The 24,115-nt window shown below is 50.9% G+C and overlaps 1 protein-coding gene across 1 annotated transcript; it reads left to right on the forward strand.

Annotated features, from left to right (window-relative positions):
* Positions 1 to 1,012: 1,012 nt before the first annotated feature.
* Positions 1,013 to 23,813, forward strand: LIG3 (DNA ligase 3). The gene is made up of 20 exons (XM_066263337.1): positions 1,013 to 1,151; positions 3,237 to 3,787; positions 6,421 to 6,564; positions 9,459 to 9,656; positions 10,717 to 10,868; positions 11,552 to 11,718; positions 11,825 to 11,902; positions 12,355 to 12,523; positions 14,043 to 14,198; positions 15,878 to 16,009; positions 16,407 to 16,486; positions 18,475 to 18,562; positions 18,911 to 18,988; positions 19,307 to 19,430; positions 19,974 to 20,116; positions 20,414 to 20,488; positions 20,920 to 21,066; positions 21,534 to 21,735; positions 22,086 to 22,204; positions 23,312 to 23,813. Exons 2-20 carry the CDS (start codon positions 3,241 to 3,243, stop codon positions 23,543 to 23,545), a joined length of 3,033 nt encoding a protein of 1,010 aa, XP_066119434.1. The 5' UTR covers positions 1,013 to 1,151; positions 3,237 to 3,240; the 3' UTR covers positions 23,546 to 23,813.
* Positions 23,814 to 24,115: the final 302 nt, after the last annotated feature.

The following is a 24,115-nucleotide window of genomic DNA, read 5'->3' on the forward strand; positions in this document are numbered from 1 at the left end:
AGTTTGTTGATTTAAATTTACTTGTTCCTTATTTTAAATATTGTATTTGTCCCGTTTTGTTTTTTTACTTTATAAAATATGTATAGTGTGTATAGAGATTTTGGTCATAGTTTTTTTTATAGTCCGGCCCTCCAACGGTCTGAGGGACAGTGAACTGGCCCCCTGTGTAAAAAGTTTTGGGATCCCTGCCCTACACAATAAAGGCCAGGCTCTTTTTCACATAGCACGGAACTCTCTAGGATTTCACCTTGGCTTACTTCTCTAACAATGCCAGTAGTTTGCCATTTCTGGACCCTGAGCAAGTTCACTTAACCTCCTCTGAGCCTGCTTCTCTTCTGTAAAAACAGGCATCGTAATTTCTCAAAAAGTTGACTTGTCGGTCCTGGCCGGGTGGGTCAGTAGGTTGGAGCTTTGCCCAAGATGCGCGTGGGTTGCAGATTTGATCCCGGGTGGGGCCTCATGCAAGAGTCAACCAATGAGTGCCTCAGTAGGTAGAACAGACGGGTCGATGTTTCTCTCTCTCCGTCTTATATTAATGAATGAAAAACTTTTTAAAGGTGACCTGAGGTTTAAAAGAGATAATACACTTAAGCCATACACAATCGGGATTACTCTCCCTATCATTCCTTTACACGTTACATCTGTCTCTAGTCCATCTTTTCAGTTCAATAATATCTGTAGAATACTATGTGGTAGGCACTATGTGGAAACAAGACAGAAAAGTAGGTTGGATGACGCCATCGTTGCCTTCATCAATCTCATTACAAGATCGTTTCCCAACCAGTCTCTTTAAGGACTTGATCAGTTCTAAATTTATCAGCAAATCTGGAAGTCCTCCGAGGTTCAGACCCGGCAGCTCCCCGGGCGCCACCACGTCCCCGAACTCCGGTTTTCCCCAGCCCGCAATCACAAATTGGGAACCCCCAGCATAAAACCCAGGACCTAATTCTTCCGAACCTTACCATAACCCACGTGGCGGCCAGGGGGCGGGGACGCGTGGCGCAGCGTGGGCCAGGACCGTTGCGCCTGCGCACTGTGGCCGGCTCAAGGACCCGGATTTAAAGAGACAGGCGCTCCAAATGCTGTGGCTGAATTCGGCCTGTGGGCGCGGGATCCCAGGCCTGTGGTGTGCTCCGGAGCCGGGAAGGCAGGTGAGAAGCAGCGCGGCGGGTCCAGACAGTGGGGAGGAAGGCAACCCGGGGCCCGGGAGCCAGCCCCCTCGGCTCCTCCCCTGCCCTTCCGCGGAGCCCCAGGGCACACCCTCCGTGACGTGGCGGCCCCCCGGGAGTCCGTGGGGTTTGGTCGCGGCTCTCCCGGACCCCCACGGCTCCACACAGAGAAGGGTCCCCTCGCGGGGGCTGCTCTGACCCCGGTTGGGCCTGCCCACTGGACCCCTTCTCTTCCCACCGCGTCCCTTTGCCCAGCCCAGGCTGTGTCTTCACTCGGACGGCCTCGCTTCCCCGCCTCCCCGGGCGTCCGCACCCCGCTGGTGCCCCTGCCCACTGCCCCGAAAGCATCGCGGGAAGGTCCTCCAGGAAAAGCGGCTGCAGAGCTTTCCCTTCCCGGCCCGGTGCAGCTCACTGAGCCGAGGCGGCCCGGGCTGCTTTCAGGCCTCAACGGCTTCCTGCTCGCCTGCCGTTGATGGAGCGCAGAGCAACGGCCGTGAGGACGGGGGACCCACGCGGTTCCTCAAAGCAGCGTCGTGCTCCTCGGGGCCCAGCGGATTGCAGGCGCCGCGAGGTGCTCGCGGTCGGCTCCTTTCATTGTGGTTGTGGGGCTGCTTTATAGATCGTCCTTCCGAGGAAGGTGTTTGGAAACCCAACTTGTTCCGAGTCCCTCTTACCGGCCTGCCATATTTGCATACGCTTCACCTCTGTGATTCTTAAACTTCTGGGGATTTAGAGCCCTTTGAGGAATTTCTTGAAAATCACAGACCGCTCCCCCCCCCAAAAAAAAGGCACATTTATGAATATGCACATTTTGTATACATTTTCAGGAAGTTCAGAGGCACCTCCCGCACACGCGCGCGCACACACACTCATACACACACACACACACCAGCCCATGCATAAACTGATTTTCATTTCTCCAACCATTCCGTGAGGAATGTATTTTTTCCCTGTTTTAGAAATAAGAAAACTGAGACTCAGGGATTTCTCAAAGATAACACAGCCCCTAAACTGGAGGGTCACAGTTGCGCTGCCCTCCCTGATTCCCGTCCACCTGCTTTCCTCTGCATCATGCTGCCCTACATTGAGTGCAGTCTGCTCTTCATTATATGTAACCCAATAGCAGTTTCACACGAAGCGGTGTCGGTGTACAGGCTGAAGTAATTTCCAGTATTTTTAAAATCAAAACTATGAAGATACTTCAGAGAAGAGGAATCTAAGAAAGTGGTTGAGGGGGTGCCATGCACTGTTATCCCTGTTTCCATTTGGGATTGATTTATCCGTTCCTTCAATGCTTGCCATCCAGGTAGTTCCAGCATTTCCCTGATTCAAGTTGCTGAAATAGAAACAGGCTAATTGCATATAGGGAGCCTCTGCTTAAAGAGGAACTGCTCCGCTGATTGTAAGAGCTAACATATTTTGAGCATCTGCTGGGTACCCAGCTCTGTTCTAAAAGTTTTATTTACTTTTAGAATGACAGCCCCTTGAGTTCGATACAATTATTATTTTACAGTTGAGGAATGGAGAGAGTAAGGAACCTACCAAGCAAATGAGCTAGGCTTTGAACCCACGCCGTCTGGTTCTAGGCTCCGTTGAATTGCATCTCAAAATAGGGCTTCTGATTAAAGCACAGATCTATGGAGTGGCTTAGTTTCCAAGGATGACATATCTGTTTACTTCACATTAAAAACTTCATGGACATAATGTAATTTTTTCTGGGGATTAAAAAGAAACTTTAGGTCTTGTAATACTTAAGGGTCATCATTCATTTTGAGTATCAAGTATTGCTTATGGCTTCAGAAAAGCTCCCATGTTACAGGTATTTGGATTCTCTTGATTGTGACTTGCTAATTATATATGTGTACATTAGGTAATTGAACACCCTTTTGCAAACTGAATTTTCCTGTATTGGAACTCTTCTTCATCCTGTAGACATTAAATCTTGAATACTTTGAAAAGTGTTTGATTAGTCAGCACAGACTGTATAGTACCTTGGCCTTTGAGGAAATTGAAAGCCTAGCTCCTCATTTATATGTCACCTTTTCTGCCTCTCACCTTTTTGTGCAGCTGTATGACTTTGGCTCTCAAGATCCTCTTCCCACCAGCCCTTCGTGCACTGAGCCGAAAAGAACTGTGCCTATTCCGAGAACATCTCTGGTCAGACAGAAAACAATTCAGCCAGTGGTCAGAAACAGATTGGCTTCATGGGCGCTGCCTTCTCCAGAAAAGACAACCCATTCTGTCATTCCAAAAAGGCAATCTAACACCTCGTGCCACCTGCCTTGTCTTCTTGCCAGGATCGCATGTGGGACTCTGCAGTGGGCCCTGTGAGATGGCCGAGCAACGGTTCTGTGTGGACTATGCCAAGCGTAGCACAGCTGGCTGCAAAAAATGCAAGGAAAAGATTGTGAAGGGTGTATGCCGAATAGGCAAAGTGGTGCCCAATCCCTTCTCAGAGGCTGGGGGTGATATGAAAGAGTGGTACCACATAAAATGCATGTTTGAGAAACTGGAGCGGGCCCGGGCCACCACAAAAAAGATTGAGGACCTCACAGAGCTGGAAGGCTGGGAAGAACTGGAAGAGAATGAGAGGGAACAAATAAGCCAGCACATTTCAGGTGGAGTAAAGAATGCTGCTTTCTCATCTTACTGGTACTGAGGAAAAAAGTGATAAGGAGAATAGAATCCATTGTCTTTCTTTCTTTCTTTCTTTCTTTCTTTCTTTCTTTCTTTCTTTCTTTATTTTTCTTTCTTTCTATTTGGAAATAATTTTAAACTCACACAAGGATTGCAAGAATAAAAAGTGTACAAAGAACGCTTATAGTCCCTTTACCCAGATTTACCTTCTGTTAACATTTTGCTGTCCTTATCATTTGTGTTTATGTACGCTCTCTCTATTACTCTCTTTACACACATGCATTTTCCCCTGAACCATTTGTAAGTTGCCTACCTCACTGCCCTTTGCCTTATATGCTTCAACATGTATATATATATTTTAAGAATAGCACTATTCTCTTACTGACTACTACAACTAACAACTTTAGCTGTACATTTATTCTAATAAATGTACTTTAGTACATTTATTCTTGATATAGTATTAATTTACCATCTGTCTTCCAGTTTTGTTAGCTGATAAACTAATATCTTTTATAGCATTTCTCGTCCCCCTCCAGGATAGAATCCCTCTCTTAAGATCAGGTATTGTGACCCTGGCTGTTTGGCTCAGTGGTAGAGCATTGACCTGGCGTATGGAAGTCCTGGTTTGATTCCTGGTCAAGGCACACAGGAGAGGCAACCATCCACTTCTCCAGCCCTCCCCCTCCACCTTCTCTCTCTGTCTGTCTCTATCTATCTCTCCCTCTCTTCCCCTCCTGCAACCATGGCTCCATTGATTTTAGCACCTCAGCCCCAGGTGCTGAGGATGGCTCCATCGAGCCTCCACCTCAGGAACTAAAAATAGCTCGCTTGTGAGCATGGCCCGAGATGGGCAGAGCATCAGCCCCAGATGAGGTTGGTGGATCCTAGTCCAGGTGCATACAGAAGTCTCTCTGTATTTTCCCTACTCTTACTTGTAAAAAAAAAAAATCAGGTATTGTATTTAGTAATCATATCTCTTTGGCCTCATTTAATCTAGAATAGTTCCATAGTCTTTCTTTTATTACATTGACATTTTTTAACAGAATATTTATTGATATGTGTTGGATTCATAGATTACTTCTTTTTCCTGGCAGTTTATAATTTTACTGTACTTTATTAATTTGGTGCTTTAATATTCTATACTTGGCCAGTTGGGAGGCCCTTTGAGCTGGCTTCTATGTCCTGAATACCCTCATCTTGTTTAAAAAAAATTTTTTTTTTTAGTGAGAGAGAGGAACAGACAGACAGGAAGGGAGAAATGAGAAGTATCAACTCATGGTTGTGGCATTTTAGTTGTTCACTGATTGCTTTCTCATATTTGCCTTGACAGGTGGGGGGCGGCTCCAGCTGAACCTGTGATCCCTTGCTCGAGCCAGTGTCCTTTGGGCTCAAGCAGCGACTATGGGGTTATGTCAATGATCCCACACTTAAGCCAGAGACCCCACACTAAAGCTGGTGAGCTGCGCTCAAGCCGGCAAGGTTTCGAACCTGGGTCCTCAGTGTGCCAGACCCAGATCAATGCTTTATCCACTGTGCCACTGCCTGGTCAGGCTAAAAATGTTTTAAAGGACTCCATTACTCATTGGCATGACAGTATGCTCTTAGGCTTACCTTCTAGATATCCCTTCCCTGCTCTGGAATCAGCCATTTCTCTGAAAAGTCTAGGCTCCTGTTAGTGAGGAATAACATTAGATACCAAAATCTGAATGTCATGTGTCCTTGTTGCCATGAGATGTCTTCTTCCTTTCAGCAGACTGGAACTAGAAAAAATAAGTATGTATATACACAAAATACACGTATATGGATATATATAGTATATGCATACATACATGCATATTTACTTTTATGCCTATTTTAGAAATCTTATACTTCCAAATCCAATTAGTCCTTTATAACCATCGGTGTCCTCATATTTAAAGTAATTTCCATATCTTCAATTAAGTATAGTTTTTGTCACTATGGGAGAACTCTAACAGTGGCTCTAAAAATGGACATCTATCCTTGCTTTTCAAGAGGAAAAAAAGACATCCAGAGAGAAAACTGCTAATATGTTCCTTTCTCAAGCTGCTGGTCCTGCCCTCCCCTCCCTTAGCCATTGGCCTCGGCCTTTATTCTTGACCCATCTCATCAGAGGAAGGGAAGTACATGGTAGAGTGAAACTGTCACACAGCTCAGATAGCTCAGTAGCTGAAAGTGTTCTGGCTCTGCCAAACTGACATGCTCTCTTAGCATTTCCATTTTACTTTCTTGTGCATCTATGAATTGGGCCTAATTCCATGAGCTCAGTCTTATCTATTGAAATGTGATTTCTGATTTCCCCCGAATAACCAGGAGATTATTATATGCAGGAGAAGAAAAGGTAGAGAGTGTTGATGAAAATTTAAGTTACTAATAAAGTAAAGGGTAAGTGAATCTTTTGTTCCGAGAACACCCTCTCGCAATACCGTATTACTGATTACCGGGTACCTCCACCTAGCCGGCAGCCAGCCTCGGGTAACTTACCATGGCACTAACTTACCAAGCAAGGCTGTAAGAGCAGTTGATAGATCCTTTGGAAGCTTTCTCAGGGATCTTTCACTGAAGGGTAGTTTCATTTCTTTTGGGGGTCCTACAGATCTGTCTTCTAAGGCAGCAAGCACACCAAAGAAGAAAGCCGTTGTCCAGGCTAAGCTGACAGCCACCGGCCAGGTGACATCTCCAGTGAAAGGTGCTTCACTTGTTACCAATAACAATCCCCGCAAGTTTTCTGGCTTTTCAGGTAAGATAGGTTATAGCTACTTTAATTGTTATTACCCTCTTTTTCATTTGGTATCCTATTTGGGACTGTGGCGAAGAGTGAAAATTCCGTGCTATCTGGTCTCATTAATAATTTGCTTCCATCTGAGCAGAGACAGATAATGGCTAATTCTCAGCACTCCACCTGTATAACATTTCTTTGCATACTTTAATCTCTATTGCAGCAGAAAGATGTTTGCTTTGACAAGCCATTTCCCTTTGGTGTCATTACCTGGGTCAGACAGATTATTATAACCTGCCCTTTACTTCCTTGTTTTTTCATAAATGAAAGGATTTTGAGAAATTGCATCCCTAACTTTGCCAAACCGGAGACAAAAGTCTGGGAGAGACAGATGTCGCGCGTGCCTTATGTAACAGCACTGGGTGAGGAGGGGCTTTACACGTGCAGTTTTGTTTGTTCTTCAGTTAGCTTAGGAAAGTACTTTGATTAGGTCTGTTTTTGAATGAGAAAGTTGATATTCAGGTTCATTAGGGAATTAGTATTTATACTGAAGTCTGTTTAACTCCAACACCTGTGTTCTTTTACCTTACCTCCTGTTGTATATTTATTTGTCAACATTCTGTAACTAATTCAGGTAAAGAAAATGAAGCCAAAACAGATGGACTCAGAAGCTGTTGGGAGTGGCAGCTTTATGTGAGTGAAAGAAGCTCGACTTGGCCCTGGCCGGTTGGCTCAGTGGTAGAGCGTCGGCCTGGCGTGCAGGGGACCCGGGTTCGATTCCCGGCCAAGGCACATAGGAGAAGCGCCCATTTGCTTCTCTACCCCCCCTTCCTCTCTGTCTCTCTCTTCCCCTCCCGCAGCCAAGGCTCCATTGGAGCAAAGATGGCCCAGGCGCTGGGGATGGCTCCTTGGCCTCTGCCCCAGGCGCTAGAGTGGCTCTGGTCGCGGCAGAGAGACCCCCACCCCCCGGAGGGGCAGAGCATCGCCCCCTGGTGGGCAGAGCATCGCCCCTGGTGGGCGTGCCAGGTGGATCCAGGTGGGGTGCATGCGGGGGTCTGTCTGACTGTCTCTCCCCGTTTCCAGCTTCAGAAAAATACAAAAAAAAAAAAAGAAAGAAGCTAGACTTGAGGTCAGAAGACCAGGGTCCTGGTTCCAGCACTGTGACCTGAGAGCTAGCTTAGGGCAGGGAGCAAGTCACTTCACCGCTGAGCCTCTGTCACCTCCTCTGTGAAATGGGAATGGCAACACCTGCCTCCTTTATCCCACAGTGTTCTCTCAAGACGGAAGGAGATAAGGTTGTAAAAATGGTGCCTGACTGCCCTGGCCGCGTAGCTCGGTTAGAGCGTCATCCCAGTCTGTCAAGGTTCTGTCCCAGTCAGGGCACATACAGGAACCAACCAATGAATGCACAGATAGGTGGAACTTCAAATTGATGTTTTCTCTCTCTCCTTTACTCTCTCTTTCTCTAAAATCAATACTTTTTTTTTTTTTTTTTTGTATTTTTCTGAAGCTAGAAACGGGGAGAGACAGTCAGACAGACTCCCGCATGCGCCCTACCGGGATCCACCCGGCACGCCCACCAGGGGGCGACGCTCTGCCCCTCCGGGGCATCGCTCTGCGACCAGAGCCACTTTAGCGCCTGGGGCAGAGGCCAAGGAGCCATCCCCAGTGCCCGGGCCAACTTTGGTCCAATGGAGCCTCGGCTGCGGGAGGGTAAGAGAGAGACAGAGAGGAAGGAGAGGGGGAGGGGTGGAGAAGCAGATGGGCGCTTCTCCTGTGTGCCCTGGCCGGGAATTGAACCCGGGACTCCTACACGCCAGGCCGACGCTCTACCACTGAGCCAACCAGCCAGGGCCTAAAATCAATACATTTTTTTAAAGTTTTTAATTTAAAAAATGGTGCCTGGCTCTATGAGATTTTTATTAATTTAAAATTCTGAGATTTGTGTTTTTGTTTAATGTTATGCCAAAGATAGAAACAGAGAAGAGTCCAGGTGACAGTAAGAACAACATGTTTGTGGCAGGGCCCTGGTCCTGGGTTAGGGATCCAGGAGAAGGTGAGGGGAGCAGGGTGCCCCAGTTCTTGCAGCCTACTGAGCCTCGAAGCTTTGGAGAGTCTGCCGGCTAAAACCCTCTATAAACTCCAGGGCAGAGAGAACGGTGCGTTTATAATTTACAAAGCCAGACAGGCAGAGCTTACCTCAGCAGCCTGCTCGCTAATGGCCCTGCTGCAAGCCTGCAGAGTGAAATGTGCTTTGTAAACTCACAAGGACATAAGAGGGGATCGCCCCAGAGTGCTGCAATTATTTTGGGGTGTCTGGTAAAAAGGCTTGTTGACAACCATAAAGAAAGAAAAGAAGGTGGTCATGGGGCTGGTTGGGAGTGGCGGAGGGCTGGGAACGTTTCTTCTCACACTGAGTCTCCTCATCAGGAAGAAGAGATTGAACCAGATCATCTTTATGGCTTCTTCCAGCTCTGACAGTCTGAGATAACATTGTTTTTTCACACTGACTGACATGTCCTTTGATTTCTTACCCCTTCCTCATCCCAGCTTTTCTGGGGTCAGCTTCACAATTGCTCCGAGATCCTCCTGACTGCTCTTGGCATGAAGGTGGCCTTTGTTCTCCTGTGAAGCGCTCACATAAAGAGATGCTCATCACCTGGACCTCTGCTTGGTGTAAAGCCACCATTTCTTTACCATTAATAGCTGTGAGATTTGGGGAAATTACTTGACCTCCATTTCTTTACCTATAAGACATATGTGATATATCTACCCCAAAGGGCTATTTTGGGCGATTAAGTGAAGCTACATATAGAGCACCAGCAGAGTGCCTGTTAGTTTCCCTTTCTTCCTTGTCAGCAAGGCAAGATGAATCATCTCTGCTGTATCACTCTCCCCTATTCTCTCGCCAACAGCCAAGCCCAACAACTCTGGGGAAGCCTGCGCAAGCCCTACCCCTAAGACAAGTCTGTCCTCAAGCAAATGTGACCCCAAACACAAGGATTGTCTGCTCCGTGAGTTTCGGAAGTTGTGCGCCATGGTGGCTGAAAATCCTAGCTACAACACGAAGACCCAGATCATTCAGGACTTCCTTCGGAAAGGCTCAGCAGGAGGTGGGCCTAGCATCCTGGGTGGGCTTTTCCTCTAAAGAGCTCAGACCGTAGCCGGATACATGGAATGTGAGCTGTGCAGTTGCTCAGCGCCCTGTGCTTGGTTTAATGCTCTGCTGTTGCTAGCTTGAAATTCTTTTTTTTTTTTTTTTTTTTTTTTTTTTTGTATTTTTCTGAAGTTGGAAACGGGGAGTCAGTCAGACAGGTCAGACAGACTCCCACATGCACCCGACCGGGATCCACCTGGCATGCCCACCAGGGGACAATGCTCTGCCCATCTGGGGCGTTGCTCTGTTGCAACCAGAGCCATTCTAGCACCTGAGGCAGAGGCCACAGAGCCATCCTCAGCGCCCAAGCCAGCTTTGCTCCAATGGAGCCTTGGCTGCGGGAAGGGAAGAGAGAGACAGAGAGGAAGGAGAGGGGGAGGGTGGAGAAGCAGATGGGCGCTTCTCCTGTGTGCCCTGGCCGGGAATTGAACCCAGGACTCCTGCACACCAGGCCGATGCTCTACCACTGAGCCAACCAGCCAGGGCTGGCTTGAAATTCTTAATAGTTGAATGAAGACCCCACACTTTCATTTCGTGCTGGGCCCCGCAAAGTATGTAGCCAGTTCTCCTAGCACATTAGCACCTTTCTTCCTCTGCCCTTATTCTACACCCAGAAGGCCAGAAGAATCTATCCCATTTGACCAAGAGAGAGATTCACTGTCGTGTATGTTTGATTAGGTTTTTGTGAATCATATGCACAGCTTGGAATGGAATCTTCCAGCTCTGCTTCTTTTATTCATCTGACAAATCCTCACTGAGCACCTGTAATGTACTCATCACTGGGGACACTGAAGTGAAAGTCAGAGCTCTGCCCGGCGGAGTCCATCCAGGGGCTGAGTCCAGGGGGCAGACCTAAACCACCCACCACCAGCACTGCCCTCTCCTCCTCTCATGAAATGCATGGCTGCTGCGGCAGCACAGGCAGCGACATGCACATCTCTTTCAGTTCCTTGAGTTTATGTATTTATTTGTTTAAGCTCCATTTCTCAAGAAGGGTTCTTTTCTTCTGTCTCCAGATGGTTTCCACGGTGACGTGTACCTAACAGTGAAGCTGCTGCTGCCGGGTGTTATTAAAAGTGTTTACAACTTGAATGATAAGCAGATTGTGAAGCTTTTCAGCCGCATTTTTAACTGCAACCCGGATGATATGGCACGAGACCTAGAGCAGGTCAGAGGAAGGGGAGGGTGGATGGCATTCCCAGTGGGGTTCTGCCGAGCCCAGCACCTGCAGCCTCTTTTTCCTGGTCTGGGCACATGCTGTTTTAGGGAACTGAAACCCATCTGAGCAAGCTGCCTTTATCAAAGGAGCTGAAGCGGAGGCTACAGCTGTTAGTTTCATAAGGCTCTGAGGCCTGAGGTCGTATTACTGCCAAGCCATGAAAGCCTAGCTCTCGAGGATCAGAATTTGAGACTTCCTGCTGTCTCTCCTGGGGCTCTTTCTGGACCCCATTTTTTTTCTTGCTTTTCCCCCTCTATAACTTGGGCTTACCACTCAGTTTTGCTTTGTTACTGACTCTAGCCTTAGCACCGTGGAAAGTTTCTAGCTAAGCACCCCTATTATCTGATGACCATATTTGGTCTCTTAGCTCAGATTCTAACAGGAATCAAATTGGCCCAACCCTGACTTAGTCCTTGTATCCCTTTCAGCCAAGGCAGGTGGCCAGGTGCTTTGGTGTATGGAGACTCTTTGCAGAAACTGTTGGTGGGATAGAGTCTCTAAGAAGTGAGGTCATTATGTGTGAGCTGGGGCTGGGAGCAATGACTGAAATCTCTTACTCAAGTCCTGGGGGTTGGGGGATACACTTGGCTGCTGTGGGGTTGCAGCAGTGGCGTTTTGGTCTTTGGAGACAGGGTGACGTGTCCGAGACGATCCGAGTCTTCTTTGAGCAGAGCAAGTCTTTCCCCCCGGCTGCCAAGAGCCTTCTCACCATCCAGGAGGTGGACGAGTTCCTCCTGCGGCTCTCCAGGCTCACCAAGGAGGACGAACAGCAGCAGGCCCTGCAGGACATCGCCTCCAGGTTGGGGGCTGCCCAGTGGGGGGCCTGGGGAGGCGGGATCACTGGGGAAGGGAGGTCTGAGGTTTGGGAGCTCTTCAAAGACCAAGGTGAATGCCTCCTCCCCTAGGTGTACAGCCAATGACCTTAAGTGCATCATCAGGTTGATCAAACATGATCTGAAGATGAACTCGGGTGCAAAACACGTGTAAGTAGCAGCTCTGACAGCCAGAGCTGCCAGCCTCCTTTGTTGCCAGCTGGAGTCAGGACTTTGGAATCCTGGTCCGGATTTGAATCCTGATTCTACCTTCTTCCTTCTTGTGGGGCCCATCATCATCACTTGACCTAGCTCAGTCTACGTTCCCTTATGTGTAAAGGAGATAACAACACCCTTCTCACAAAGGACGGAATGTGTTCAGTGAGCATAATGAGTCACTTGCCCACTCCAGTCCCCTCTTTGCTATGGTGGCATCCAGCAAGCACAGTATCTCAGAACAGCTGCGCTGGCCAAGAGCTTTTCTACCTGTGAGTCTTCAGACACTAGAACATCAGCCCTTGCCCATGTATTGGGACCTCCCCTCTCTATGAGGACAGGTTGCTATTCAGAGCAATAAGGTCAAAAGCAGTGGTTTTTGTTTCATGTTCCTGTCACATTGGCAGGTTAGATGCCCTCGACCCCAATGCTTATGAAGCCTTCAAAGCCTCGCGCAACCTGCAGGACGTGGTGGAGCGGGTCCTCCACAATGAGCAGGAGGTGGAGAAGGAGCCGGGCCGGAGGCGAGCTCTGAGCGTTCAGGCCTCACTGATGACCCCAGTGCAGCCCATGCTGGTAAGGATGCCGCTCTGGCGCTGCCTCCTGCTCCTCTCCGTGTGCAATCTGGGAGGCTGTGGATGCCGATAGCCCTTGCATGTTGTTGCAGGAGTTTGGGGCAGTGAGAGTGGAGACATGAAAGGGTGTTTCTCAGTGGGGCAGTAAAGGCGAAGGAGAAGACGGCGTGATCCGGTGGAAATCAGTGAACTCGAGCGCAGCTCTGCCACAAACAAGCTTTAGAATCTTAGATGAGTTACTGAGCTTCTCTTGTTCTTTAGTTTTCTGTGTGTGAATGATCTATGAAACCCTCTGAAGCATCTACCTGGAATGGTTTTTCTATCATCTTTCCCAAAGACAGGTGCATGTGTGAGTAACTCCTGGCGTTCTGTGACCTGCCCCAAAGGAGCTCTGAGAGTTGGTGGCAGAGCCAGGCTTCCTGTGACAGGGTGACTTGGGCCTCCTTTTCTTCTGGAAGGAGGAAGCTTAGGGAATGAAGACATCTCTGACAGATTGTCTGGGGCCTCTCCTCATTTCATAAGAAACGGAGTCTCCTTTCTAGCGTTGGTTTTCCTGTGCACAGGCCCCTCCACATGTGCTGCATGCTGCTGTGAGATCCGTGGGTAGTTTGGTGCTGTGCAGTGCTGTCTGTTAAACTCTGTGTTATCCTGACATCTCGGTTCAGGGTTTCATGTATGGGGTAGGGAAGTGTTCTCTCTCTCCTAGGGATGTGGGACAGCCAGCACCAAAATAGTGAGATCTCCATCCCAGGGACGGCACCCTGGTCATCTGCAGTAGTGGCCTTTCTGACTTTTGTAAGAATTCTTTCTGGAGTCTGTTCTACAAACTGCCATTTAAAGAGTGGCATGGGTTATATAACTTAGTGGTTAACCACACAACCTTTAGAGTTGGGCCTAGATTCAAACCTCATTCCTGCCATTTACTAGCTTTGTAATCTTAAGTGAGTACTTACTGTAACTTCTTTGAATTTCAGTTTTCTCATCCATAAAATGAAAACAATTATCTAGCCCATAAGATACCACATCAAGGATGAAATGAAATTATGCCCAGAATCTGACACATATAAATGCCCACCAAATGGTAGCCATTGCTGCATGAGTCAGGATGGCACAGGTATGTGATAAGCACTCCTGTGTCTTGTCCTGTGGATCCCTGATTGCTGCCACCCTGCCAGCCTTACTGCCACCTGCACTCTTTAATCTTACTTCTGCGTACCTCCTGTGCTGAAATAACCAATATGTTAATAACAAACCAGAGGCCTTGCAAGATTCTAAATTACTGGGGGCGGAAATCAAGTACTGTTTCAGTGGCATTTTAGTAGCTCTTCAATGACTTGCATTCATATTCCTCAAAATGCAAACTTCTGTCATTCAGCCTTATTCCATTCCCATCACTCTGCAGTGGCCTGCCCCGCGGGCATGCTCTGGTAGTTGTCCCAGGGCCCTTGGGCTTCCCTGCTGGGCAGCCCCACACTGGAAGAGCACCCATCATCTCCAGGTTTTTCTTTCCCCACCCCAAGGCCGAGGCCTGCAAGTCCATTGAGTACGCGATGAAGAAGTGTCCTAACGGCATGTTCTCCGAGATCAAGTATGACGGGGAGCGAGTCCAGGTGCATAAAGAGGGAGACCACTTCAGCTACTTCAGCCGCAGTCTCAAGCCTGTCCTACCTCACAAGGTAAGGTCCCTTCCTTCTCCAGGACTGTCTTTCCCTTCTCCCTCTGTGAGTTTCAGGACCAGAGCTTCATAGCCACTCCAGCTCTGGTACATAATAGGTTTGTTTTGTATTTGTTGAATGAATGAATTCATTGTAGGACTCTTCTAATACTGAGGGGTTGCTCACTAGGCACAGCCAAAGAGCCCAGACTGGGGTTAATCAGCACAGAGCCCCGGCAGACAGTGAGACTTCCCCTGCTCTCAGTGATGTTGAGACCGTGAGCTTATCTGGCGAGTGACGTACAGTGCTTGTCTTGCGTTTCCATTTCCGGTGTGCTTGCCCCTGTGGTAAATTATGGCTCGTGTACAAAGGGGTTGTTGGGTGGTCGTTCATGAATTTCTTCAACAAATATTAAGTGTAGTCTGTGCTAGGTGGTAGACATAGCAGTTAAAAAAAAGAAAAGAAAGAACCAAACCTCTGGCCCTCCAGAAACAAAACCCTATGGGAGGCATCTGGGAGCCCAGCCTCCTGCCCTCAGTCGGGCACTGAGAACCTACTGCTCAGCCCTCGCAGCCTCCAGGGCCTGGGTGAGAGGTAGCTTCAAGGAAGAGCAACTGGAACGTCTGGCTCCAGTAGCTTGTGTGTATATGGACTTCCTGTCCTTACTACCTTCTCTCTCTACCTAGCTCCGAGCCCCGGGGGTGAGGAGGCCGTGGGATGCGGCTCATAGCCTTGCCTCAGCCTGGCCTTCCTGCTGGAACACGGGGCAGCCAGGCTGTTTGTGGCAGGTGTCCCAGAGCACAGCTGAGCAGCGGCTTCCCGTGGAGCATCGGTGCGGGCTCACTGGCTCTGGGGTGCACAGTACACCGCTGAGGAACTGCTCCTCGCGGTGGCTCAGAGGCACCTCCTGTTACCTGGGAGGGAGTTGGAGTACCGTGTCCCAGAATAGAGCCCTCTCCCTGCTCTCCCTCACCCAGGTTTCATTCACCCCTTGTTTCCCCTGTGCTTCTGGCTCATAAGGCGATTGAGACAGACTGGGGTGGACGTTTCCTGTCCCTGCTCTCAGAATCATATGTATTCATAGTCTGTGTGCCCTGCCCAGGGCAGAAAAGTCATGCTTTCTGGACCTCTTTGCTGGCATCACTTACTGGGGGCTGCCATGGATTACAGCGGGACTTCTCCGGCTGAAACTGTCAGAGACTAGGGCTCTGCCTTCATCAGGAAAATCCAGTTCCATCCAAACATCCTTTCTTCCTCATTTTGAAGATGGCTGTGGGTTCAGCACTGCCACTCAGAGAAGACTCTTCTCACATTTCCTCGCTGCTCCTAAGGGGCTTCATTTCTTCCTCTCCATCTGTTTTCCATCTAGTGTGTTTTTCCCCACAGGTCTCTGCCTGCCTTCCCCCCCCCCCCTTCCATGTTGGCCTGCCTCCACATACTCGGTTTCTTCCTTTTCCTCCAAACTCCTCTGCAGCCCATAGAAGGGGACTCAGACATAGGCCAGCCTCTTCCTGGGTCTGAAACCTAACCTGTTCCTCTTGTCCAGGTCTGACAAGGCCCAGGTCTGTTTTGCTCATCAGCTGGGCTTCCACACATTGCTGTTCTGCATCCTTCTGGGGCCTGGGTTTTGCTTTCTGTGGCTTGGTTTCAGGTCCCTGCTGCCTACGGCTCCTTCACCTAAGCAACTCGTCTACCTCCAGGTGGCCCACTTTAAGGACTATATCCCCCAGGCGTTCCCCGGGGGCCACAGCATGATCTTGGACTCTGAGGTGCTCCTGATCGACAACAAGACAGGCAAACCACTGCCCTTTGGGACTCTGGGTGTGCACAAGGTACTGGCTCAGGGCAGATGCACAAGAATGAGTGTACATGTAGCATGTGTGTGTGTGCACGCGCATGCGCTCGGCCTGAAAGGGGAGGAATTGATCACTCACTTAGGGTTGGGTATATCTTCATTTCTGAACTGTTTCTGAATTAATCCAGTTTAGATGTGGTGTTTTGTTGTGGGGGTTTTTGCATAAAAAGGAGCGAGTATTAGGAAAAAACTAATCGGGCTGGTTTCCATTCAGGACCCTCTGCTACGTGTCCTTATGGACAGGGGCTTCAGAGTATAAACAGGACCTTTCTGTCAGGTGCCCCAGAAGTCTCCAGAACTAGCCTGGTGTTCCCCATTATTCATGCCCTCTTACTGGCTCCTTCACATGCCGACTGCCTCCTTTTCCCTTACAGAAAGCTGCCTTCCAGGATGCTAATGTCTGCCTGTTTGTTTTTGATTGTATCTATTTTAATGATGTCAGCTTGATGGACAGGTGAGGAATCTATTTTAAGTCCCTGAGTGGGAAGGTGGGGAGTTCAGATTGGAAAGAAGGTGGGGGAGGGGCAGGATCATACACCTCTTTGTGTCTAGTAGGTGGGTAGGGCCTGGGGCAGCAGCAGGAAGGGGATGAGAGGTAGCACACTACACAGTCAACTCCCTGTGTAGTGTTGGGAAGAGAAGATGTGGTGACTAGATCTCATCTCTGAGAGCCTAAGTCACAGCCTCCCACCCCACCCCAACAGCAAAATGGACTGTGGACAAGAAAGACTGAGCACAGTGGGGTTTCAGTTTATTTCTCCAACAGCACCCATGAGGACATGAGGCAGATGGTTTTCAGCTCAGAGCTTTTGCTTTCGGAAGAGGCTAACAACAGGGTGCCCATGATTATAGGGCAACAGTGAGTGGGCCCGTCTTCAGGAGAAAGAGCTATCTTGACTTAGCTGCCTCCAAAATCTTAGGCCAGGGGTCCCCAAACTACAGCCCGCGGGCCGCATGCGGCCCCCTGAGGCCATTTATCCAGCCCCCGCCACACTTCCAGAAGGGGCACCTCTTTCATTGGTGGTCAGTGAGAGGAGCATAGTTCCCATTGAAATACTGGACAGTTTGTTGATTCAAATTTACCTGTTCTTGGCCCTGGATGGATGGCTCAGTGGTAGAGCGTCGGCCTGGCGTGCAGGAGTCCCAGGTTCGATTCCCGGCCAGGACACACAGGAGAAGCGCCCATCTGCTTCTCCACCCCTCCCCCTCTCCTTCCTCTCTGTCTCTCTCTTCCCCTCCCGCAACCAAGGCTCCATTGGAGCAAAGTTGGCCCGGGCACTGAGGATGGCTCTGTGGCCTCTGCCTCAGGCGCTAGAATGGCTCTGATTGCGGCAGAGCGACGGCCCAGATGGGCAGAGCATCGCCCCATGGTGGGCGTGCCAGGTGGACCCGGTCGGGCACATGCGGAGTCTGTCTGACTGCCTCCCTGTTTCCAACTTCAGAAAAATACAAAAAAAACCCAAACTTACTTGTTCTTTATTTTAAATATTGTATTTGTTTTTTTTTTTACTTTAAAATAAGATATGTGCAGTGTGCATAGGGACTTATTCATAGTTTTTTTATAGTCTAGCCCTCCAACGGTCTGAGGGACAGTGAACTGGCCCCCTGTGTAAAAAGTTTGAGGACCCCTGTCTTAGACCCAAGAAACCAGTACTGGGTTTTTTTGTTCTTTGGGGGGGGGGTTAATTTTGAGAGAGAGATAAGATGAGAAGCATCAACTTATAGTTGCAGCACCTTAGTTGTTCATTGATTACTTTCTGATACGTACCTTGACCCAGAGGGCTCCAGCCAAGCCAGTGACCCCTTGCTTAACCAGTGACCTTTGGGCTCAAGCCAGCAACCATGGGGTCATATCTATGATCCCACGCTCAACCTGGTGTCCCACAGTCAAGCTGGTGAGCCCACGCTCCAGCTGGTAACCTCGGGGTTTCGAACCTGGCTCCTCTGCATCTTAGTCTGACACTCTATCCACTGCACCACCGCCTGGTCAGGCTGGCCCCTTGCACATTTAAAAGTGTATCCTTGCCTCTACCCCTCCCACACTGGCCCACATCCTTGAATGTTGAAGGGAGAAAGAATTGTTGGGGGTAGGAGTTGGGGTTAGGGCTTCAGGTCCTGAGTCTACCAGCCTGCTGAGCCAAGAAACAGCCAGCCTTGGGCCAGGGATGAGACAGGGGGCCGGGGATAAACAGGAGGCAGAGTCATTTTTCAGGAGGGACCGGAATTGCTACAGCCTGTGTGGGCTGGAGGCCCGTTCTCCCATGACTCGATGCAGTAGAAACAGGGACCCTTGCCGGAGCTCGTTCTCGTAGTCCTGCACTCGGGGCTCTAAGCCATGGCAGACCCTCTCCTGAGGCAGCTTACCATTGTGTCCTTTCCCTCTTGAGAACTCCTGAGGGCGGGAGCATCCAGGCCTCACCTCAGCTCTTGCGTCCCCCTTAGGCCTCTGTGTGAGCGGCGCAAGTTCCTTCATGAAAACATGGTTGAAATTCCCAACCGGATCATGTTCTCAGAAATGAAGCAAGTTACGGTGAGCAAAGACCCCGCCCAAGGCAGTGAGTGTCCGGAGTTTGAAAGGGCAGAGGACCCTTTGGTCGCATGTGACTGAGGGGCTGCCGTAGTTTCCAGTGGGAGCAGCTGATACAGGCGTGTTGTCTCCTCTCCACCCAGGAGGGCAGGGCAGGAAACAGTTTAGGGGCTCCCTGTGCTGAAGCTGCAGCAGCTCTCTAGTTGGGAGGGTCCCTGCTCTCAAGCCCTTTGTTCTTTGTATTCAAGTCAGAGTGTTTCCAGTGGGCACTTTACTAGTGTGCGAGAAGTGACCAGCACCCTCTGAATTCTCACACCCCCTCCATTTTCAATATCTCCTGTTATCCCTCAGAAAGCTTCAGACTTGGTGGACATGATAAACCGGGTGATCCGGGAGGGGCTGGAAGGGCTGGTGCTGAAGGATGCAAAGGTAAGGTCACAGCCTTTGTTTTCTCCTGTAGACTGAGCCCTCCCGCTGAGCGTTTCCAGCCCTGGCCACGAGGTGGCAGTGGCGGTCTGAGGTGTTTGGGGCGGGTGCTGAGGGGCCATCTTCCCAGGGTTTGGGCAGCTAGCTGTGTTCTGGAGCTAGGAAGCGGGCTGGTGAGTGTCTCCTGCAATGCCTGGAGCCTCAAGGCGCGTCCCTTGGGTGGGGTGAGCACTGTGAAAGACATGACGTGTCACATGAAGGGCCAATCCCACCCTCCTGGAGCTTCCCTTCTAGTTTGTGGTCTCTCTTGCTCCCCCTCAGGGTACCTATGAACCTGGAAAGCGGCACTGGCTGAAAGTGAAGAAAGACTATTTGAATGAGGGCGCCATGGCGGACACAGCTGACCTGGTGGTCCTTGGGGCCTTCTATGGGCAAGGGAGCAAAGGTCAGAGCGGGCTCTGGCCCGTAGGATGATAATTCTTTGAAAGATATCACACAAAGTACAGGCTGGCCTTTTTACTGGCTTAATTTGCCAGCAAGGCCAGTCATGACTTACAAAGTCCTGGGACCAGGAGCCTCCCTGGCCCAGGTGACCTCAGGTAGTCAGTGACATCTGAGAGCCAAAGACTTGGGCACGGAGAGGTCAGACGAGACTACCCTGTGCTAGCCTGGCCCAAAGAAACTCGCCACTACCACCCAGGGCCTGGCACCTGCTCCTCGAGGGCAGTCTCAGTGTCCTGACCGGAGGGAAGGCTGGGCTGAGGAGCTAGGACTGGGAGCCAGTCACAGGCAGTTCCCCCACTCCTCACCAGAGCTCAATAAGTTGTGTGATTATCCCTCATTTACTGAAGAGGAAACTGGGGCTGGTAAAGGTTAAACTGGTCAGAGGGAGATCCAGGATGTGAGCCCTGGCTCTCTGAAGCCAGGCCCTGTGGGGCTGGCAGAGTTGGCTCCTTCCATCCACAGCTCAGCCCACCCCCCCTCCCAGGTGGCATGATGTCCATCTTCCTCATGGGCTGCTATGACCCGAGCAGCCAGAAGTGGTGCACCGTCACCAAGTGTTCAGGGGGCCACGATGATGCGACGCTTGCCCGCCTGCAGAAGGAGCTGGACATGGTGAAGATCAGCAAGGTGAGGAGCGGCCTGGCCGGCCCTGGCCTCAGCGCTGGCCAGCGCTCCTGAGACAGGCTGCACTGGGGGGACTGCAGGTATCCTTTCTGCTCCACAGAAAGGCGAGCTGCTGCTTGGCCTGGTGGCAGTGGAAGCTGAACTGCTTGTCCTTAGCCACACCCTGTGTGGGCTGGGAGGACCCATGGGGCGGGGATCAGCCTTCTGTGCTGTCATCTCTTCTCACAGTCCATGGACAGGAGAGGGTTCAAGTCTGGTTTGGGCTCAGGAATAGCCCGACAGCATCTTTTTTTCCTCCAGGATCCCAGCAAGATACCCAGCTGGCTGAAAATCAACAAGATCTACTACCCTGACTTCATTGTCCCAGACCCAAAGGTATCAACCCAGTGGTCTGCAGTCACTCAGCCCACAGAATGAGCTTGAAAATTCTCTTGGACCACAGACATGCTATCTTAACCTCATGACAGTCCACCCAGGGACAGGGATCTGGACTGGCCAGCCAAGTAAGAGGCATAGGGATGGTCAGTCATCACTAAGGAATCATCCTCAACAGAGAGGGAGCCTCCCCATCCCCTAGTCACAGAGGGTCTGCACTGGGAGTCACCTAGCCCAGTCCCTTGCAGTAACAGAAACTGAGGACCAAAGAAGACAGTGCCTCCCTAAGGTCATATAGCAGCAGCAGCAGTGAGACTTGAACCATCTCCTCCCCGGGAGCCAGTGCTTGTTGGCTCTAACTATTCTGTATTGCTTCTAGTTGGTTGGGAGAAGTTTGCTTCTTAACCAGTGAGTGACCTTACTCCTCACAGAAAGCTGCCGTGTGGGAGATCACAGGGGCTGAATTCTCCAAAGCTGAGGCTCACACGGCTGACGGGATCTCCATCCGGTTCCCTCGCTGCACCCGGATCCGGGATGATAAGGACTGGAAATCTGCCACTAACCTCCCCCAACTCAAGGTGCCAGCTGCATGTGTGTCCTCGAATCCACTGTCCCAGCCTTGAAACCTTGGGCATTTGGCCTTTTCACATGTCCTCCGTCTTCTCCTTTCCCCCTTCTTCTGAGAAGGAGCGAGGACAGCTGGACAGGGAGACCCAAGTGCTGCAGGGCCGGGAGTGGCAGATGTAGGCATCAGGCCCCTGGGTCCTGGGCGCTGGAGAGAGAGCACCCACTCAGACGTCCTGCTTAGGGCGTGGCCCCGGGCTACAGGCTATGTTGATGAGAACTGGAGAACAGGGAACAGTGATTTGTACCAATTACTCAAACAGCCCAAGTTTAGAAAAGCACCAAGGAAGCCAGCTTCTTTCCCCATTTCTTTTCCCTTTCTGCTCCCCAGCCACATGTGCCTAAAACAGACTGCACAGACCGCCTCTGAGGCCAGCGGCTAGGAAGGGTGTGCTACCACCTGCCCTTGTCCCCTCCGCAGGAGCTGTACCAGCTGTCCAAGGAGAGGGCGGACTTCACCATGGTCGCTGGAGATGAGGGGAGCTCCACTACAGGGGGCAGCAGCGGGGAGAATGAGGGCACCTCGGCGCCTGCCGTGTCTCAGGCCAGGACGTCCCCCAAGCAGCCCTCCCCCGGTGCCAAAAAGGCAGAAGGGAAGCGGAGTCACCCCAACAGCAAAGGTGGTAAGAAGGGAAGGGGCTGGGGTGATGAGTGCAGTGAGGGCAGAGATCAAAGGACAGGGACTCGGTCTCGCATTCCAGCTCTCAGATCACGTGATTCTGTCTGTGCGTTCCTGTTGTGTGCCCAGCCAGGGGCCAGAAGCCATTCTCCTGGGCACCCTCCATCTGCTCAGCAAACCTGATGACAGGACCCTGGGAGAGCCCATCTGATCTGGGCATTGGCTGCCTCTGAGCTCTCCCTGCTCACCGTGCTCACAGCAAGGCCTGACCCGGTCTTGGCTGCCCTGGCTTCAAAGCTGACAATCATCAGCTCCCCTTACCGTCTTTAGTTCTGACTGAGCTCTCCTCTGCAGGCCACAAGCTAACTGCAAAGCCCTCCCCTGTGAACGTGGGAGAGAAGCTGGTCACGAAGTCTTCTGTGAAAGTGGGGGAGAAGCGGAAGGCTTCGGATGAGACCCCGTGCCAGGCCAAGGTGAGGGTAGGAACAGGCGTACACCAGGGTGCTGGTTTGGCTCTGGTTCTCATGCTCCCAACACTCAGCACTTGAACTTTGAGCAGAGTATGGCCAGACCCCCACCCTCCTGCAGCTGCTCTATCCTGTGTCCTCTCATTGCCTTGCAGAGGCAGCTGGCCAGTGAACAGACAGGAAGGAGAGCTATGTCTGCAGGCAGGAGGTAGACAGCCCAGCCTGGCCAGGAGAGGCTGCAGGGACCCACCGGCTGCTGACCCCAAGTCACAATTTACATTAAAGGAGAGAAAGCCCGGTCTGGGCATGGGAGTGCAGCGTGTTTGTGCTCAGGGAGGGAACTGGGCCAGCCAGCAAGGACGGGGGTAGGGCGCGCACTGGCTTAGTGGCTGTCCTCTCACCTGAGAAGCCTCCTCCCTCTTGTACTCTCTGGTCAGTCTGTTTGACTACAGCTACCAAGCAACTATCGAAGCCGGAAACTAAGCGTACTCCTAGGGGAGTTGATGGCCCAAAGGGCAGATAGAAAAGTAAATACCTGGTCACTACAAAGTACAGTGTAGAGTTGTGCCACCCCACGACCCCACCAGCCATGAGTAAGCACAGAAAGCTCAGCAGCTAGGCCCTGAGCCCCGCCCTCAGCAGACCTGTAGAACCTTTGCCACCTTTTCCCTCCCTGAAGCCCTGTAGTCCATCCACGGTAATGAGCCGGGCTCCTGGCCCCCCAGTCTAGCTATTTGTGCACAGTGCACTGCTTGACTAACATCCCTGCCCACTAGCCACGGGATGGTTTCTGGAGACGTACTTTTCCCTTTCTGCGGGTCCCCAGTGCTGGGACCCATCCCCTCTCCCTTTCCTATAGGCCGGGATGGAAGGGAGTGCCAGTCCTGTGTAATCTGCAGTGGCTGGGGGGGGGGGGGGGGGGGCTTTACACCTGTGCCGCTTCTCCACTGAACTCTTGCCACCCATGTCCTGACCACTGGCGAGGATCAGTCTCTGGCTTCTGTTCTAACCCTACTCTCTGGTCTACTCTCCACCCGTGTGGAGACCCTTCTGCCCCCCAGCACAGGATCGGCCCCCACTTCTGACCCCACCCCGACCCCTGTGCCTTTGCAGGTGCTGCTGGACATCTTCACTGGGGTGCGGCTCTACCTTCCGCCCTCCACACCAGACTTCAGCCGTCTCAGGCGCTACTTTGTGGCATTTGATGGGGACCTGGTACAGGAATTTGACGTGGCCTCAGCCACACATGTGTTGGGTAGCAGGGACAAGAACCCTGAGGCCCAGCAGGTCTCCCCAGAGTGGATTTGGGCGTGCATCAGGAAACGGAGACTGGTAGCTCCCTGCTAGGACTGCTGCCTTCCTCCCCCTCCCTCCCACGGGCTCCAGCTGGGGCAGAGCCGTTGGAACGGACTTTCTCCTCCAAGCAGTGCGTCTTCCAGAACCCACCAACCATGCATGGTCTTGCCCCAACCGGAATCGGGTGCTCGGGTGCCACCAGTGAAGTCATGTTCTCCTGCTGATCTATACAGATCTTCAGATCTGGGTGCTGGTCTCGTCTTTTTTCTTTTAAAAGAAGCTTTACATCCTTTTTAAAAATAAAGTACCTTGCAGTTTTCTCTGTCCTTCCCCATTTCTGCCCCACCCCCTATCATCTTCCTAGTATCTAAGGAGTGAAGTGCAGGCTGGGCTACGGATGGTGTGCCCCCAGAGCCAGCCCCGCCCACGCCTCCCGCCCTCCCTGCCCACTCCTTCACTTCCTCACTTCCGCCTCCTTGTTAAGTTGTATTTCAGAGACTGCCCTCCCTCAGAATGCTGCTTGAATTCAGCCTGGCCCTTTTTGCCAGGAATGAAACCTCATTTGAAAGAAAACAAAATGAATTTTATGACTTAATTTTCTGTGTTCTCCTGTTACAGGGT

This window comes from Saccopteryx bilineata, chromosome 2 (assembly GCF_036850765.1).
Source record: "Saccopteryx bilineata isolate mSacBil1 chromosome 2, mSacBil1_pri_phased_curated, whole genome shotgun sequence".
Classification (NCBI taxonomy): Eukaryota; Metazoa; Chordata; class Mammalia; order Chiroptera; family Emballonuridae; genus Saccopteryx; species Saccopteryx bilineata.